We start from the raw sequence: 15,582 nt of genomic DNA on the forward strand, positions 1-15,582 counted from the left end.
AAAAACCTAAAATTGTACCTTTCTTTCCCTGCTATGTAGCCAATATAACACAATAACCCCCAAAAACAAAGATATCCTCCATCTATTTGTTGCTGCCCCCAAGGAGTCCAAAAATAATGGTTCGCTCTCTGGAATTTACACAGAAGCTAAGATTATGAGGATTAACTTAATACCAAAAAACAAACTTATAAGAAAGTGTCCAAATATTGTGTAACGGCAACAGGCCAAGAGTGTAAATAAAAAAATTAAATTTATCCATAAAGAAGTTTTAACATCAAAGATTTCGACAGCTACTTAGTCTAAAATAATTCATTAGAATCTATTAGAAATCTGTGCTCAATATAATTTAAGAAAAAAAAATTATGCCAATGAAGTAATTAAATAGTAAAAACAGTCAGAAACATGTTTACATCATAATGTAAAAAACTGTAATGTCTAATTTTTAACCAAATTTGAAAAAAAAATGTAATAAAACAAGTAGAACCTTTCACTAGCAGAATTAAAATTCATAATAACACAAACTTTCAAGGAAAGACAAATGAATTCAAAACAAAATCTGCTGTTACCTTTAAAAACTTTTTTTTGAAAGATTTAAAAGTCTTTAACATCTGATTTCAAAATGCAAATTTCAGTAATGGGTATGAGATTGTCAGTCACTTGTAGATTGCATAATGTACAAAAGGAGAAACCTCTCTCGTTTAAAAAAAAAATATATATATATATTTTTTTTAATCCATGATTTTGGTTATAAAATGTAAGGAAGAAAACATGCTTCAATGATTTTCTTCAAAAGTAAAATATATAAAAATTGATCTGTTAAGTTAAATTTTTGTAATTAAAAACCCCCTGTATTACAAGATTTTTGCTTGTTTTTCTCAAGCACATAATAGTTTAACTAAATATATGAAAGAAAAGAAACACAAAACATAAATATTGTACCAAATACATAAATTTTTTAAGATAAGTGTTAAAACTTTTGTGCTTATATAGGTATAATACAAATTAATGGCTAAATTATTCTTCACAAAGTTGCCACAGTCAAAATTTTACTGTGTATTTTATAAACATTATTTAAAATTATGTGCAGGGAAAAAATAAAGGCTAAAATGGTATTTGCCATACTTTCATATGTACCCTTTAACAACACATTAACAAACAAATTACTATCTTTAAAATTAATATAGTACAAGCTTTATACGTTATCTGCTATATCACTCCTCACTGTAATTAATACTGGTTTTTTTTTATCACATTTCCCTCATGAAAACATAATTTGTAAAACTATCACAAATTCTTTAAATGCTACAGGCATTGCTATCAAATGCTTAATAAATTTGATATAAGATAAGCTGGGCTTGATAATCTTTATAATTCCTACAGCTAAACAGTATAAATCATTAAAAATAATACTAGCCATAATATAATCTAAAGTATTGCACTTGCACAAACATGTTCTGATAAGTACACATATCAAGAAAAACTGTGGTACTACTGATCTATATTAAAATCTGTGATTTTATTGCAAAACATACATACGAGCAGCTTTTTTATGCCAAATATAAATACATCACTATATTTACCATTAAGTTCACTATAACGATTGGTATTTCTGTATAATATAAAACTGAAATCAATATAATATACATGTTTGTAACAAAAACTGTTTCGGTAATCAAAAAAGTCTCGAAATTATCGCCAAATACTTTACACGCTTCTTTCAACAACATTCACTAAAATTACCAAACTACTAAAATTGAAAAATCAATAATCATGTGGTTCCTTGGCACTTGATAAAACTATTTACATATACACAATACATGATTATGATGGCCGATCCACACTGGCAGTAAATACTTGTAGAAGTGGCAGATGCATTATGAAGAGGAATGCTGATTTGAGCCTGAAAACAAAGCAGCATAATAAAATACAAAAGTCATTTCTGACTTATCGCAATTCATTGGCAGCATCTCCCAGATGGCTTTATTTTAGATAAGTTTCTTGCATTTTTTTTTTTCAACAATAATAATTGTGTTTAAGAATTCTTACTGGACTGTTGATTAATATTTGCGATATTAAGTAGCTGCACAAAAAACAAATAAAAAGTTATAAAAAATAAACACAATTAAAATCTGATGTCAATGAGCTTCAAACAAAATGAGTAGTTGGAGACGCAAGTACGTACGTACATATTTTGGCAAGTGGTTTAATTTGAGGACATTTAACTCCACGAAGTTCATGCTCTCATAGAAATAAGGTAAATTATGTATTGTGAAAGGTCATACTGTAACACAAATTGTTATTAGTCCATGATGGAATAAGAGCAAGGGTTTTAACACGCAGAATATGTACGAGGGACGTTACGAATGTAAATTTTGTGATTATTTTTCCACACAAACTCATTTAAAAAAAATGCACCATGGCACCAACATTTAAATATTTGTCGTAACATGCATCAGTTTGAAGAAACTACTGTGGTAAAATTTAGTGCCCTGCGATGCAAGTAAATGTCGTACAGTCTGCTCTACCTCAATATTGTTTTGGCAGTGACATCCTCAGTGTAGCTTTTAATGCAAGGATAACAGCATGTACTTCCACTGGTGACCACAATGTCAGTAACGTCTGTCTGCCATCATGATTTGTACTCAAATAACCTCACGCGCACTGGTATGCTACTACTCTCTCTTCTTTGGCGCTCTGCGCATGCGCCATTCCGTCTCCACTGACGCTACTTCCGTCGAACAAGCAACAGGTGTGGATTCTTATATAAATTGTTTTTTTCACCTTGTATAACATCGGCTCTTTCAAAAAATAATTATGAAACTTACTTTCGGAACGTCCCTCGTAGTTATTGCATTTCGGTTTGAACTTTTTCTAAATGTTCCACACAAATATGTAAAAATAATTAAATTTTATGCATAAAATTTATTTGGCTGTTTATTCAGGGTGAACTGGTATGTGAGGATATAACAGTTCAGACACCTGTTGCGAGTCTGATAGTTCTTGAGAATGGCGGAAACAGGTTTTTTTTTTTTCACTGGAGGGGTACGGATGGGGAGAATTAAAAAAAAAATTGAAAAATTTAAAATAAAATTGAAGGTGTTGTAACAGCTCACCTTGAACCAGCCAAAATAACATTAACAGACTGCCTTCACTGACATTTTCCACATTTTTTCTCAAATTTAGAGCCAAACCATACCTGCTTTAGAAGTGTGGGCAGGAGGAAACTTGTCTCCAAACAGTTGACCCAAGAAATGGAAGCCAGTGTGAGCATCTACATCCCCACTGAAAGAAATAAGATGATTGAAAACTCCACGCAGGTTTCAACATGACAAAACTCTTATCACAAAAATTATTTCTGGTGAATTTTTTTTGATATTACAATAATCCTTGTCACAAGTTCCCAGCAGTCCTTGTAACTGTGTAAGTTGCCAGAATCGAAAGAATACATTTATAAAACTAAAAATATATTTTACATCACTTACAAAAAAGGATAATTAACTCACCTACAGTACTCTAAAGAAAATCATCCAGAGTATGAGATAGTGCTTAATAAATAGAGTTCTCGATTTTTTATTTGATAGTGGGGTGTGTTTATAGTCTAGAGCAGTCAAAGCAACAGTTTGATAGATGGCATCCACAAAATCAGTTGTCACGTCACTCTTGTAATTTAAACATTTTGGACAGCTGTGAAATTACATCATCAAAATTTAAAAAATACAAATAAGAAATTTTGTTAGTTACTGGTTTTTAAATATTTAAAACACCAAATAAAAGAAAAATCTTAAACTCGAAATCTGTACAAAAAATTTCTCATACTTTTTTGATGAAGTTATGTTCTTTCCACAATGCAATGGTTTTTGTTAGAATGTGAAATTGTGAAAGGTAGTTGCATACCAATTTTTAAGTATTTAACATGTAAACCTTATCCTAGCACAAGGCTGCATCTCCAGGTAAGCATGACAGTTAACTAAAACAAAAAATTCTCATAATTATCAAATTAATTTCCATAAATTTCATCACACTTGGAAATATGTAGTTGAAAAGTTAGCAAGTTAGTTAACAGAGTATCCATGAAATTTATCTTCCTAAAGGTACTAAAATTGGTTTCAACCAAATGTAGACACAAAGTCACAATTTGAAAATAGCATGAATACAGATTCCTACGTCAAGTTACCGAGAAAAGAGAGCAACCCTAATTATTTACAAAAATTAACACAAATGCCTTACCTTCCAGACCATGCATTTGCCATTTCAGAGCAAGGCATCATGGCAGGCATTGCCTTCGGCACACTAGGGTTGGTAGAGTGGGTATCTGCACATTCTGTTGGCAAAAAAAATCACAGAATATAGAAACTAAAAGCATGACAAATAACTATAAAACTCTTGTAAATTTTTTAATTGAAATAAAAAATATATATACAGTGTAAACTCTATTTAACGACAAACTCTTTAAAACGTCGAAATTGCTTGACTTTGGTTGGTTTAACTTGTTTTCTATACAATAATACACTATATATAGCATCACGCTCAATACGGCATTATAAATCATTAAGCAGTACTTTCTAAGTTGCCGAAGTTGATAAGAACTGCAGCTGTGTACGTTCTTTTGTTTGCTGTTTTGTTGTTGCATTATCTGCACATGTTTACTTCAGCTGACGTACTGGAGATTGTTAAGAAATTTTGTATTTGTTTTTGTATGATGAACTTGTACATGTTTACCTCTGTCACTAGACTTTTGTCAAATTGTTACACGTTATAATTATCGCAGTTGCTTAGACTTTCGAACTGTAAACATGGCGAGTAAACGAAAATCTTTGTGTATTGACGAAAAAGTTTTATTAATGCGCTCAATAGAGGCGGGAGAAAATATCAGTGATGTTGGAAGATGCTTTGGATTTAGCCGCTCTACCGTGTCTACAATATGGAAAAACAAAGAAAAAATTCTACAAGCAGAGGAGAATGGAAAATCTGCTAAGAAATTAAAGAAACCTCAATACGAAGATCTGGATCAAGCGATGCTATCATGGTTTTATAGACATGTAAAATGTGTACTATATAACATATAAGTAAATACATATTATTATAGAATAGTAAAATTATATTTTTTATTTCTCTCCATTTAACGACCACTCTTTATAATGCCGAAAAATGATCAGTCCCTTAAGTGTCGTTATATAGAATTTACACTGTATGTATTAAATAAAATTACGTTAGCAACTTTTTCTAAGAAAAGTATCTTCATGCCTATAAGAATTATGCAGTAAGTAGTACAGTTGTAAGGTAAGGTGCAATAAGAGACAAGCAGTGTAGAGCCACTGCCAAGCCGAGCTACAGTGGGGAGTGTAAATTATGGAATAAATGAGTGATCATATTGTGGACCGACAATTCAATTGCTGTAACTTAATTCTGTAAATATTAGTAATAAATAAATCTGTATTTAATTATTTGGGCTATCCTCTCAAAACTTGTTTTCCCTGGCTCTTAACAGTATTGAAACTTACTAACCATTTCTAACTAACCTTCAGCCATCAACACAATAACTTGTATTCCATTTAAATTTAACTATTCAAATTGAAAAAAAAAATTCTTTAATCTAGCATATTTTGTTCCACAGCCATGCCGGATTAGCTATTTTGTTGGATTAAAGAACATCAATCAAGTTTAAACAGGAATATCAAAGAAATATTATAAATAATTTGCAAAGTTAATAAGCCTAATAAAGAAAAGAAAATTATTGGGTTAAAATATTTATTACATAAGTGATTTTCAATGGAAATGATGTACATTTTGCTATTGAAAATTTAATTTAGTTAAATATAGTAATCCTCTCATTCAGATTAATTTCTTAGAAGGAACTATACAATGTCTATCATTGCCAAAAGAAGCATAAACACGTAGTCATGCCAGACTTTTAACAAGCAGCCAGCTCAAAGTCCATTTTCATTGGCACCTTGCTAGAAAATACGTTTTACAATTAAAACATTATTAATCTGGCTAGTGACATGTCTAATAAACAAAATTTACGAAAGAGAATATTTTACGACTTATTATCAAAAATCATCTCATTTACAAATTATTTAGGTGGATTCCAGCTGTTGACTTCGACAAACAGGTTGCATAACTTCACTGCCAGCCTTTTTTGCTCAAAATTGAATTTTTTGGTTATGAATTTGTTCATAAAATGACAATTGTATAAAACAAATTGCCATCACGAAAACAAAACACAATAGCAAAACAAAACTACATTGAAAAAACAAAAAAAAACACAAGATCTGTTACTAAGTTCATGTCTGTCATATAGTTATAAGAAACGAGAGTATTTTTATATTTGATGATATATAGCCCATCATTTGTGCAACTACATTATCTTACTGTATTACAAATTGCAAGATCGGTGAAGCCATTTTTAGTTATAAGCGCACATACTGGCAAGACAGACAGACAAAAATTTTCAAAATTGCAGAATTGTGATCAGTGAGTCATTTTATGACTATTTCACACAAAATTGGTAAAATTACTTAAATGTACAAATAGAATGCTACAGATGGTATAGATAACTAAATATGCACATTACCCTATGTAAAATCTTACCTAAAATGCTTTGGAAACAGAGAATATTTTCCATTTACATGAATCCACACTAACACTAGTGCAACCATCTGTGCAAACTGAATTCAAGTCGTTGAACTTCACATATTCATCTAACTCTAGAGGAAACATTAACAGTCAGTATTTAGGCGATTCACAAATTTAAAAAATTAAATAATTTCTGTAATTTTAAATTACTGTTTTACGATGTGAAGTTAAGGTTGACATACATACATTTAGATGAAATTATCATACCTGTCTTGAAGTGAAAAGATACTAAAAAAAAAGTTTGGACACAACAAAAAAAAGTCTTATGTCACTTCCCAGCCACATTATCTTTCCATTTGGACAGGCTAGTGCAAGAGGCAGCTGGCTTAAAGTGAAATTAGAAAATGTCTGTTGCACCTGCAACCACTGTTACCACTTAAATCTAAGTTTAAACAATTTTTTCCTTACTGGATAGGTTCACTCCTCAGTAAAATGTGGTCAACTAGTAACGAGGGGGTAACTACCATGTCCCCTGACAACTGCATTTTACTGGAAGCCTCCTTTCAAGTAAAAATTATATTTCAGTACTTCAGACCCAAATGAATGTTATGCCTAATACTAATCAACAGTTCACAGAAATTATATTATGACAACAATTTTCAGAGCATGAACACAAAAGTGTCATGTTCTTACATAATTCCCTGTACTGACAAACTAGTGCTTCCAACCATCAGGCACACAGTCATAGTGTAAATATGCTTAAAATATGTATAATAAAATGTATACATTGTGCGATAAGAAAAAATAACCTTCTCAGACATTGACATTGGTATCTGTGCTGGTTCTTTTGCTATTGTCGCATTATATCAACCTCCAGACTCATCCAAAGATATCACTTATTAAAAATTAAATAAAAATATCACGGTTCTGCAAACAATTATTTTAAAAAATGTAAAAAAAAAAAAAAAAAACCATGACAAAGATTTTAAATATGAATCAGCTTGGCTTGTGCATAACCCAAACCCATTCTGAAAAACCAAGGAAAACCCATTAGTGAAGTTTCTTGGTGTTCAATGATTAGTTCTTTAGACAAATAATAGTTTTTTTTTTTTTTTAAACTATCTGCATTGTAATCTGAGACAACCTATCTGCAACTAAAATTTCTGAAAATTCAATGTTTAAAAATTAATCTAAGTCACTGCCTACATAGAAAACTTAGGCAGTGCTACAAACAAATATTTAAATATTTTGGTACATGCTGTCAGTTGTCAAACACAATTTTTTTCTTTGGTTTGGAATTACAATATTTTTGTACTTACTTTAAAATATATTGTTAACGCTCCATTAAAAATGACGATATTTCATCAGTCTCATTTTTCACTTGTGTGTATAAAAAAAATTCAAAAAGGTTTGTAAACCTTTGCACAGTTCAAAGTCTGGATGCTTCTTTGAATGAATACTATTAAATGAGCACCTCATAGATCTACGCAGATTTCTCAAAAGCAGACTATGCATACAAATCACTAAGTTGATCATTTCATTCTACGAGGTGTGTTCAAAAAGTAACTGGAATTTTGTAATCTTGTGGGTTGAATTAATCTGATTAGCACATTTTATTTGTTGTGTTGGTAAACATGTATGAAAAGTATCTGTACATTGTTAGTCATATTGGATGTTTAGTTTGTTGTCAGCTATCGAAAAGACTAAATGTGTTTTTGTACCATTGGTAATATGTAGAGACCTGCAAAATTTGTGGATTCATTCGGTAATAGGCTAGAATTCAAACACATATACCTCTTAGATAATTTTGCTATTGGCTTATTGTTCATCTGGACGAATCTCAACCAGTTATAAACCCTCAACCAAAGAAGGATCGAATCACAGACAAACCAGCTGAGATGACTTACACGTCGGCAGCCAATGAACTTGCGTTATTTGCCCTATCCTGAAGGCCATCAAAACCGCGAATTTTACAGGTCTCTAGTAATATGTTATTTTAATTATTTAAGAAAATGGATCAGATAATTTGCATTAAATGTTGATATAAGAATGGAATAAAGTGTAGCAATGTTTTCGAAGTGTTAAATATTGTTCTTGCAACAGGAACACTCGGCTTCAGATGAGGACTCAGCAAGCTGAGAAGCAAACATAGGTCACGCGCCAGCAGGTGCGGCTAACTGCAGGAGTCTGACCGAATATTGGTTGATGACTTCCAGTGGCACGCTAGCATTCTGCAGGGTGTCGCACTTGCTGGCGTGTAACCAACGTTTGCTTATCGGGACTTGCTGAGCCCTCGTCTTTTATGTTCATGTCGCAAAAACAATATTTAACATTTCTAAAACATTGCTACACTTTATTCCAGTCTTATAATGCAAATAATCTAATCCATTTTCTTAAATAAGTAAAACAACAAATCACAGATGGTAACCAAAAGCATTTAACCTTTTGGACAGCTGACAACAAACTAAACATCCAATATGACTATGTAACAATGTACAGATACTTTTCATACATGTTTACCAACACAACAAAAAAAATTGTACAAATAGTACTACTATAAACAGCAAAATCATAAAATTGCAATAATTTTTGAACACACTTAGAAGGCTTCAGCAATGTTTCAGTCATGCAATAAATTGTGCATGCATTAGTAGTTTTAGCTTCTAAAGTTGCTATAAATTAATGTATAAGTCACTGCTATTATGGTGTCTTCTGGCACAAAAAATCCTCTAACCCAAATGTTACAAGGATTCAAAATTGATGGTTACGAGATTTACACACAAGTCAAAAAGTTTGCATCCAAAAGAGAATAGCTATGCTGAAATTTTTCTATTAAGTAGGTATGTGTACACAAACATTGAAATTGTCAATAGTGAAATTTTACTATTTAATATCTATCGACTGAATAAAATTACTTACACCATAAAAACCAAACCATTTGCAAAAATTTTAAGTACGTGTAAAAAAAAAACAATTTATATATTCCCTAAAACTTAATAGTAGTAAACAATCTAAGCACTAAGCAACAGCATCACTCATTAAACCACCACTAGATAACTCGCTTTCTGTAGTTCCATCACGTACCTGCACAATTTTCAGCAAGTTTAACCAAACAATTATTGCAGATTAAGAAATTCAGCCAAAATAAATAAAAAGCTCTCTTGTTTTCTTTTTCAATGTTTAAAGAAAGCTACTAAAAATGTGCATCGTATTTTAGTAATGCTATAAACTTTTTGTGTCTGCAGTACGAGGTACGGCAAAAACTAAATAGAAATGTTAGAAGGTTTCATCAAGAAAAGCCGGAGAAAAATATAAATTTTGGATATCTGTGCCAGAAGTTAATAAAGCTCCGATACTAACAAAAAACGTGAATCTTCACTTGCAAAACTCACCATCAGATAAAGCTTGATCGTTTATTTGGGAGTTTGAATTGCGAGCAGGCGCGGCGCTCGGGTGTGTTCCGGAGTCCAGCAGGCTGTTTTCTTCCTCCCGCTTCATCACGTGCTTCTGAAACTCCTCTTGGAAGCCGCCCCGCGAGACCCGCCTCTGCGCTGCGTCGACGCGCTTCGAGGAGACCCCGCCCTCCTTGCTCTTGGCAGACAGGCGCAGGGCTTCCTGCTTCGCGGGGTCCGCGCTTCCCATCGCCTCCCCAGCCGGCTCGCCCGCCGCGTTCCGCAGCTCCATGAGCTTTTCCATGACGCGCGCCATCTCCAGCTGCACGGACTTCTCCGCGTCCGCTGGCTGGGGCGGGTCCCGGCCTCCCGGCCGTGACGCCGGCGACGACTCTTCCGTGCCGTCGAGCGGGGATTCCACTACCTAGCACACGCAACCAGCTGCATTATTGCCTTGAAGGTACCACCATTCCTAGCACACATTTCACAACAAGCAGAACTTGAATGTTTAAGCACACACACACGGGGCGACTGAATTTTTGCCCGTTGGATGGGCAGCCCTTCAGGATTTTTCCGACAGTGGTTTATTTGTACAGAGACTGGAAGGGCAGCCCATCCAATTTCTGAAAACACGCTCCTTTAAGTGTTTAAATAATCCTGAAAACTTGCCCCATGGATGGGCAGCCCATCAGAATTTTTCTAACAGTAGTGTTTTTGAAAGGTTGTCTGAATTGTTGCCCCTTGGAAGGGCAGCCCATCAGGATTTTTCTGATAGTAGTGTTTTTGAAAGGTTGTCTGAATTGTTGCCCATTGGATGGGCAGCCCGTCAGGATTCTTCTGACAGTGGTGTTTTTGAAAGGTTGTCTGAATTTTGCCCCTTGGATGGGCAGCCCTTCAGGATTTTTCTGACAGTGGTTAGTTTGTAAAGTGACCTGACCTGACCTGACCTGACCTGACCTGACCTAATCTAACCTAAACTAACCACTGTCAGAAAAATCCTGAAGGGCTGCCCATCCAAGGGGCAAAATTCAGACAACCTTTCAAAAACACCACTGTCAGAAAAATTCTGATGGGCTGCCCATCCAATGGGCAACAATTCAGACAACCTTTCAAAAACACCACTGTCAGAAAAATCCTGATGGGCTGCCCTTCCATGGGGCAAGTTTTCAGGATTATTTAAACACTTAAAGAAACATGTTTTCAGAAATTGGATGGGCTGCCCTTCTAGTCGCTGTACAAACAAACCATTGCCAGAAAAATCCTGAAGGGCTGCCCATCCAACGGGCAACAATTCAGCTCCCCCCCCCCCCCCCCCCCACACACACAACATTAGCATGACCATTAAAGCACTTGCAATTTAAATAATCTGCAAAATAAAATATTTACCAGATTTCACTAAACATACAAATATATACTTTTTTTTTGGAAAAACTTACAAGAAATTTATTCCAAAAATTAAATGAAATAATGAGTAGAACATTCCCACCATGTTTTTATAAACTATGTTATTACTTCTCAAAAATATGTTCACACAGCTAAAATTGATGTTACTTTATACAGCAGTTTTGAACGACTACACTTGCACCTTTGAAACATTGAAACCAATGTACGGCAAGAGAAAATAAGGTGATTGCATGTCGAGCAACACTGTCGATAGGTTATGTAAAATTATGTGATCGTAGAAGATGATTTAAGAAAAAACATTTTCTGAAGGCAAAGCCTGCTTTGTTTTAGCCAAGCAATCTTATGTACTGCGAAAAGCACTGAACAGTAGTAAGTTGATTATATACATGCAGTTATTACTCCAAGTTAAGTGTAGTACCAAAGAACAATAACTGAATGATTATTTAAAAACTCTGTGCATGCACATTCTTTCCCCTTTAATGGTCATGACCGTTTCTAGAAAAATGGTGTTGTACACATTGTGATCACATTGCAAATACACAACCATGCTCATATTATTCCCCATTTCTCGCTAGTAGCAACAAAACCTGCAAAATCTCCAGCTAAGAAATACAATTCTTGCAGCAATATTCGAGATCCACATTTCTTGCATTGTCTCTTGTAGGTGTGCACAAGCTTCGGAGTTCCGTATCTTCTCTCGTGGTGGCGAGTCCACTCTTTTTCATTCCACTTCCAAGGTTCAAAGACAGAGTCCAACCACATAGTTATCCACTGCTGTTCCCAGCCTGCGTCTTCGTCAGTCTAATATTTCTGTTGCATTATTAAGTTCCTTTATGTTTACATATAAATTTATCTACAGCTGACACAAACCTTTGAAGATACAGAAATAATTACTTTAAATCACACAGACCTCTGCTGAAACTGAACTAGTGTTAAGTATTTATAGCAATGGATGCAATTTTGTGCCTAAGTGATGATACTACACTTTTAATGTAATTAAGTATAAAGAATCGGTTCACAACACACATTACATAACGTCCTCATTATTCTGAAGAAGACTATTCTGTAATAATTACATACATATGTTTAAACATTTTCTTTTTTTAAAAAAAGGTACAGTATTAGTAACATGGTTTAGTGCACAAACAAAGTGATTCAATAAAAAAAAACACACACACTAGTGATTAATAATTGTGTCAGTCAAATGTGAAAGATTAGTGTTTCCAAAGTGTATAATTATAAAACTTAAGGCTTGGCGTTGGTACATTTACGTTAAGGTTTATTACAATCATAATAAGCGCACACTACCGTAATTAAATAAGCTAATATTACAAAACTACAGTTTATCATTTTCTTTTATCTTTTGTAATTTATTTACAACTATGAAGCTCAAATGCATTAAGTGAATTTCTAGAAGTAGTACTAGTAGTTCTTGACTTGATGTAAGTTTTTGGACATACGCCATTGCTAAGAACTTTTTCTGTTGAAGAAAAACTAATAAATAAAATAAATAAATAAAAATAAAAATACTCAAAAAAAGATACAAAAAACACACAAAATTAAGCAAACAATTGCTGTTGTCAACAAGGATATGAACACCACAAAATATTCCGAAACAGGAATATGGTCAGCAAACAAAGAAAAAACAAAGAAAAATGTACTAAGAGAACGAAAAAATCCCCACAAATGATGACAACACAAAAATATTGAAACCCAAAATAATTCAGCACAACAGTTGAAGCGAGACAAAAAACATGACAAAACGAAAAAACAAACAAATACAATAGTTTTCGTTCTTAGCAATGGCGTATGTCCAAAAAACTTACATCAAGTCATGCACTCCCATTGCACAAATCTTTTAAAGATAACACTAGTAGTTCTTTCCTTACAAACTATGAATATAACACAAACAAAATGATAGCTACACGAGTTTCATACCAATTATCAGAAAACTCAGACCAACATTCTCAAGCAAAGAACAAAAGGCCAGTCTGTGCACCAAAATCAGCCAGCAAGAGACATCAGTCATCGCACATGCCCAATCTCACATTAAGGATTATGGTTCTTGTTACAATACTACAGGAGCACAATCCTTTTGCCGAAATGGTCGGGACCAGCAGCATTCAGAATTTTGGAATTTTTCGGATTTTTGGAATTTTAATACAGGAGGCCTAGTAAAGCCAAGTTAGGTTATGTCAGATATATTAAGGATTTCAAGCAACATAGTACAAAAAACAACAAAGTACATAACGTAAATAAACAATGCAGCATAAATCATTTTGTGCCCTATACATTGCTTTCCTACACTCCATTGCTTTTCTGTCGTCACTTTCACTAAAAAACGTAAACAATTTGTCTTTTTGTTTCTTAAAATCGTACACAGTTATAGTTTCAACACCATATTCTTGTTAGTTGTCGTACAGGCACGCCGCGATCAAGTTTCCGCAATAATTCCACCTTCTGCGTTATTGATAATGTTTAGTGTTTTAGTTTTTTTTCGCTACCACCCATCTTCATATCGGAATGCCTTTTTGCCATTGCTGTCTTCAAATATGGCAACACGTTCGCATAACAACACGGTTAACTACTAAACGCGATAAAACAACTCCTATCGTAGCCAAGCAGCAAGCTGTAACTGGTGCTATTTTGCCGGACAAACGGTAAACACAGCGCCACGGCGTTGACAAATTGCATGCTGCCTTGCTGACGCAGTGCTGCCAAGTCACTCGCTCGCACTAGTCACGCGATCGCGACTTGAGTTTGCCACAAACTGCGAACAATATCGCGGACGTTGAAGTTTCGAAAAAAATTTTGGATTTTAGAGCTGTTCGGATTTTGGAATTTTGGATAAAGGATGGTGCACCTGTACTTATAATTTCACATTTTCCTTCTTCAATTAGGCCTCCGCCCACTAGGTTCACTAGTTGGGACCCTTAAGCCACTAACAGTTCATCACTGCATCTCACGGAAGTTGGTAACAACCAGTTGGACATCACCACCACGTGTCCATGCAAAAATTTATCTTCTTTTTACAAGTACAGGCTGGGGTTGTCGACTACTCGTATTGGTGCACATATCAATCACACTTTTAATTAATTGCCAAGAGAATGTGTTTCAATTTAAGGCATATATTAAAGAACATGAAACTGTGGGAATTTTCTGTGAAATGAAAACTTGAAATTTTTCAGCAATTCATTGTTTATTCAATATTTTCCTCCGAATTTTTTTTATAATGCAAGACAGATTTGTAGAAAATTATTATATGAATTTAGAAGATTTTGAAAAAAAAAATCTTTGTTGTATTTTCACATTTCCCACGCCATTTCATTCACTGAAATAAACACCATTTAGCTTCAAACTAATAACTAATGCCGGGGTTATGTTTAGCTACATTCAATTCAGCATCAATAAAATGTGGTCAAAATTTGACTTCAGTTGAAGTTACTTTCTTTTCTGCCATCAGCTTAGACATTCCTGTTTGTCATGATTCACTGACTGATGCTACAAACATTTAAACTCCGCACAAGAAAATACTAAATCATGTATTTTGATTAAAATGCACAACAGTTTTACATGCATTTAATTTAAGCTGTCAAAGCAAAAGCAACACAGACATGCAACGCAAACTGTAAATACATAGTATGAACTACAGTTAGTTTACATAACAGCAACTAAATGTTTCACACAAAATTTCTGGTTTCTGTAGCAATTGGCTCCACTAGCTGTCTGGAAAGAAAAAAATCCAACAAATGTTCCTGCCTCTGTCACACTGCTTTGACTTCCAAAATCGGTATTATAAAAATTATAAACAGAAGGCACAAATTCTTGCTGTCCCAATGATACATTAAATGATCTCTTTTTTTTTTGTTGCTGGTTCCCATCTGGTTCTTCTTCAATAGCGTCACTTTCCGAAGGCATACTGGGAAAACATACGTGTCCGCTGGAGCCTAAGTTGTGGATTAATGTGGTTGCTGCAATTGCCTTGACTTACACGATTCCCGGCGATTTTCTGTACCAGAAATACTGCTAATATCATCTAAATACTTTCTTGCCACATTGCCAATAATTCCTCATTAGTTTATTTTTTCCGTGACATGACAGTGTGATGTTTACGAAATGTCAATCGGCTCAAAAATGACGCAAAACTAAAACGCCATATAAAAAATATCTCAATCCACAGTAATGAACCATCAAAATAAAACGTATAATA

The 15,582-nt window shown here is 33.9% G+C and overlaps 1 protein-coding gene across 5 annotated transcripts in view; it reads right to left on the reverse strand.

Annotated features, from left to right (window-relative positions):
* Positions 1-455: 455 nt before the first annotated feature.
* LOC134534114 (ubinuclein-2) overlaps positions 456-15,582 on the reverse strand; it is a 59,027-nt gene continuing 43,900 nt past the window's right edge. For 3 of the 5 annotated variants that reach the window (XM_063372178.1, XM_063372180.1, XM_063372179.1), the window contains 4 exons: positions 9,969-10,392; positions 4,228-4,321; positions 3,197-3,282; positions 698-1,900 (listed from right to left, as the gene is read on the reverse strand). In XM_063372178.1, the coding sequence (XP_063228248.1) occupies positions 1,875-1,900; positions 3,197-3,282; positions 4,228-4,321; positions 9,969-10,392 (630 nt within the window). In that variant the 3' untranslated portion in view covers positions 698-1,874. Of the gene's footprint in view, positions 1,901-3,196; positions 3,283-4,227; positions 4,322-9,968; positions 10,393-15,582 lie in introns of those variants that run through there. The other 2 variants (XM_063372177.1, XM_063372181.1) reach the window with 2 other exon arrangements.

Source organism: Bacillus rossius, chromosome 7, assembly GCF_032445375.1.
Source record: "Bacillus rossius redtenbacheri isolate Brsri chromosome 7, Brsri_v3, whole genome shotgun sequence".
Taxonomy (NCBI): Eukaryota; Metazoa; Arthropoda; class Insecta; order Phasmatodea; family Bacillidae; genus Bacillus; species Bacillus rossius.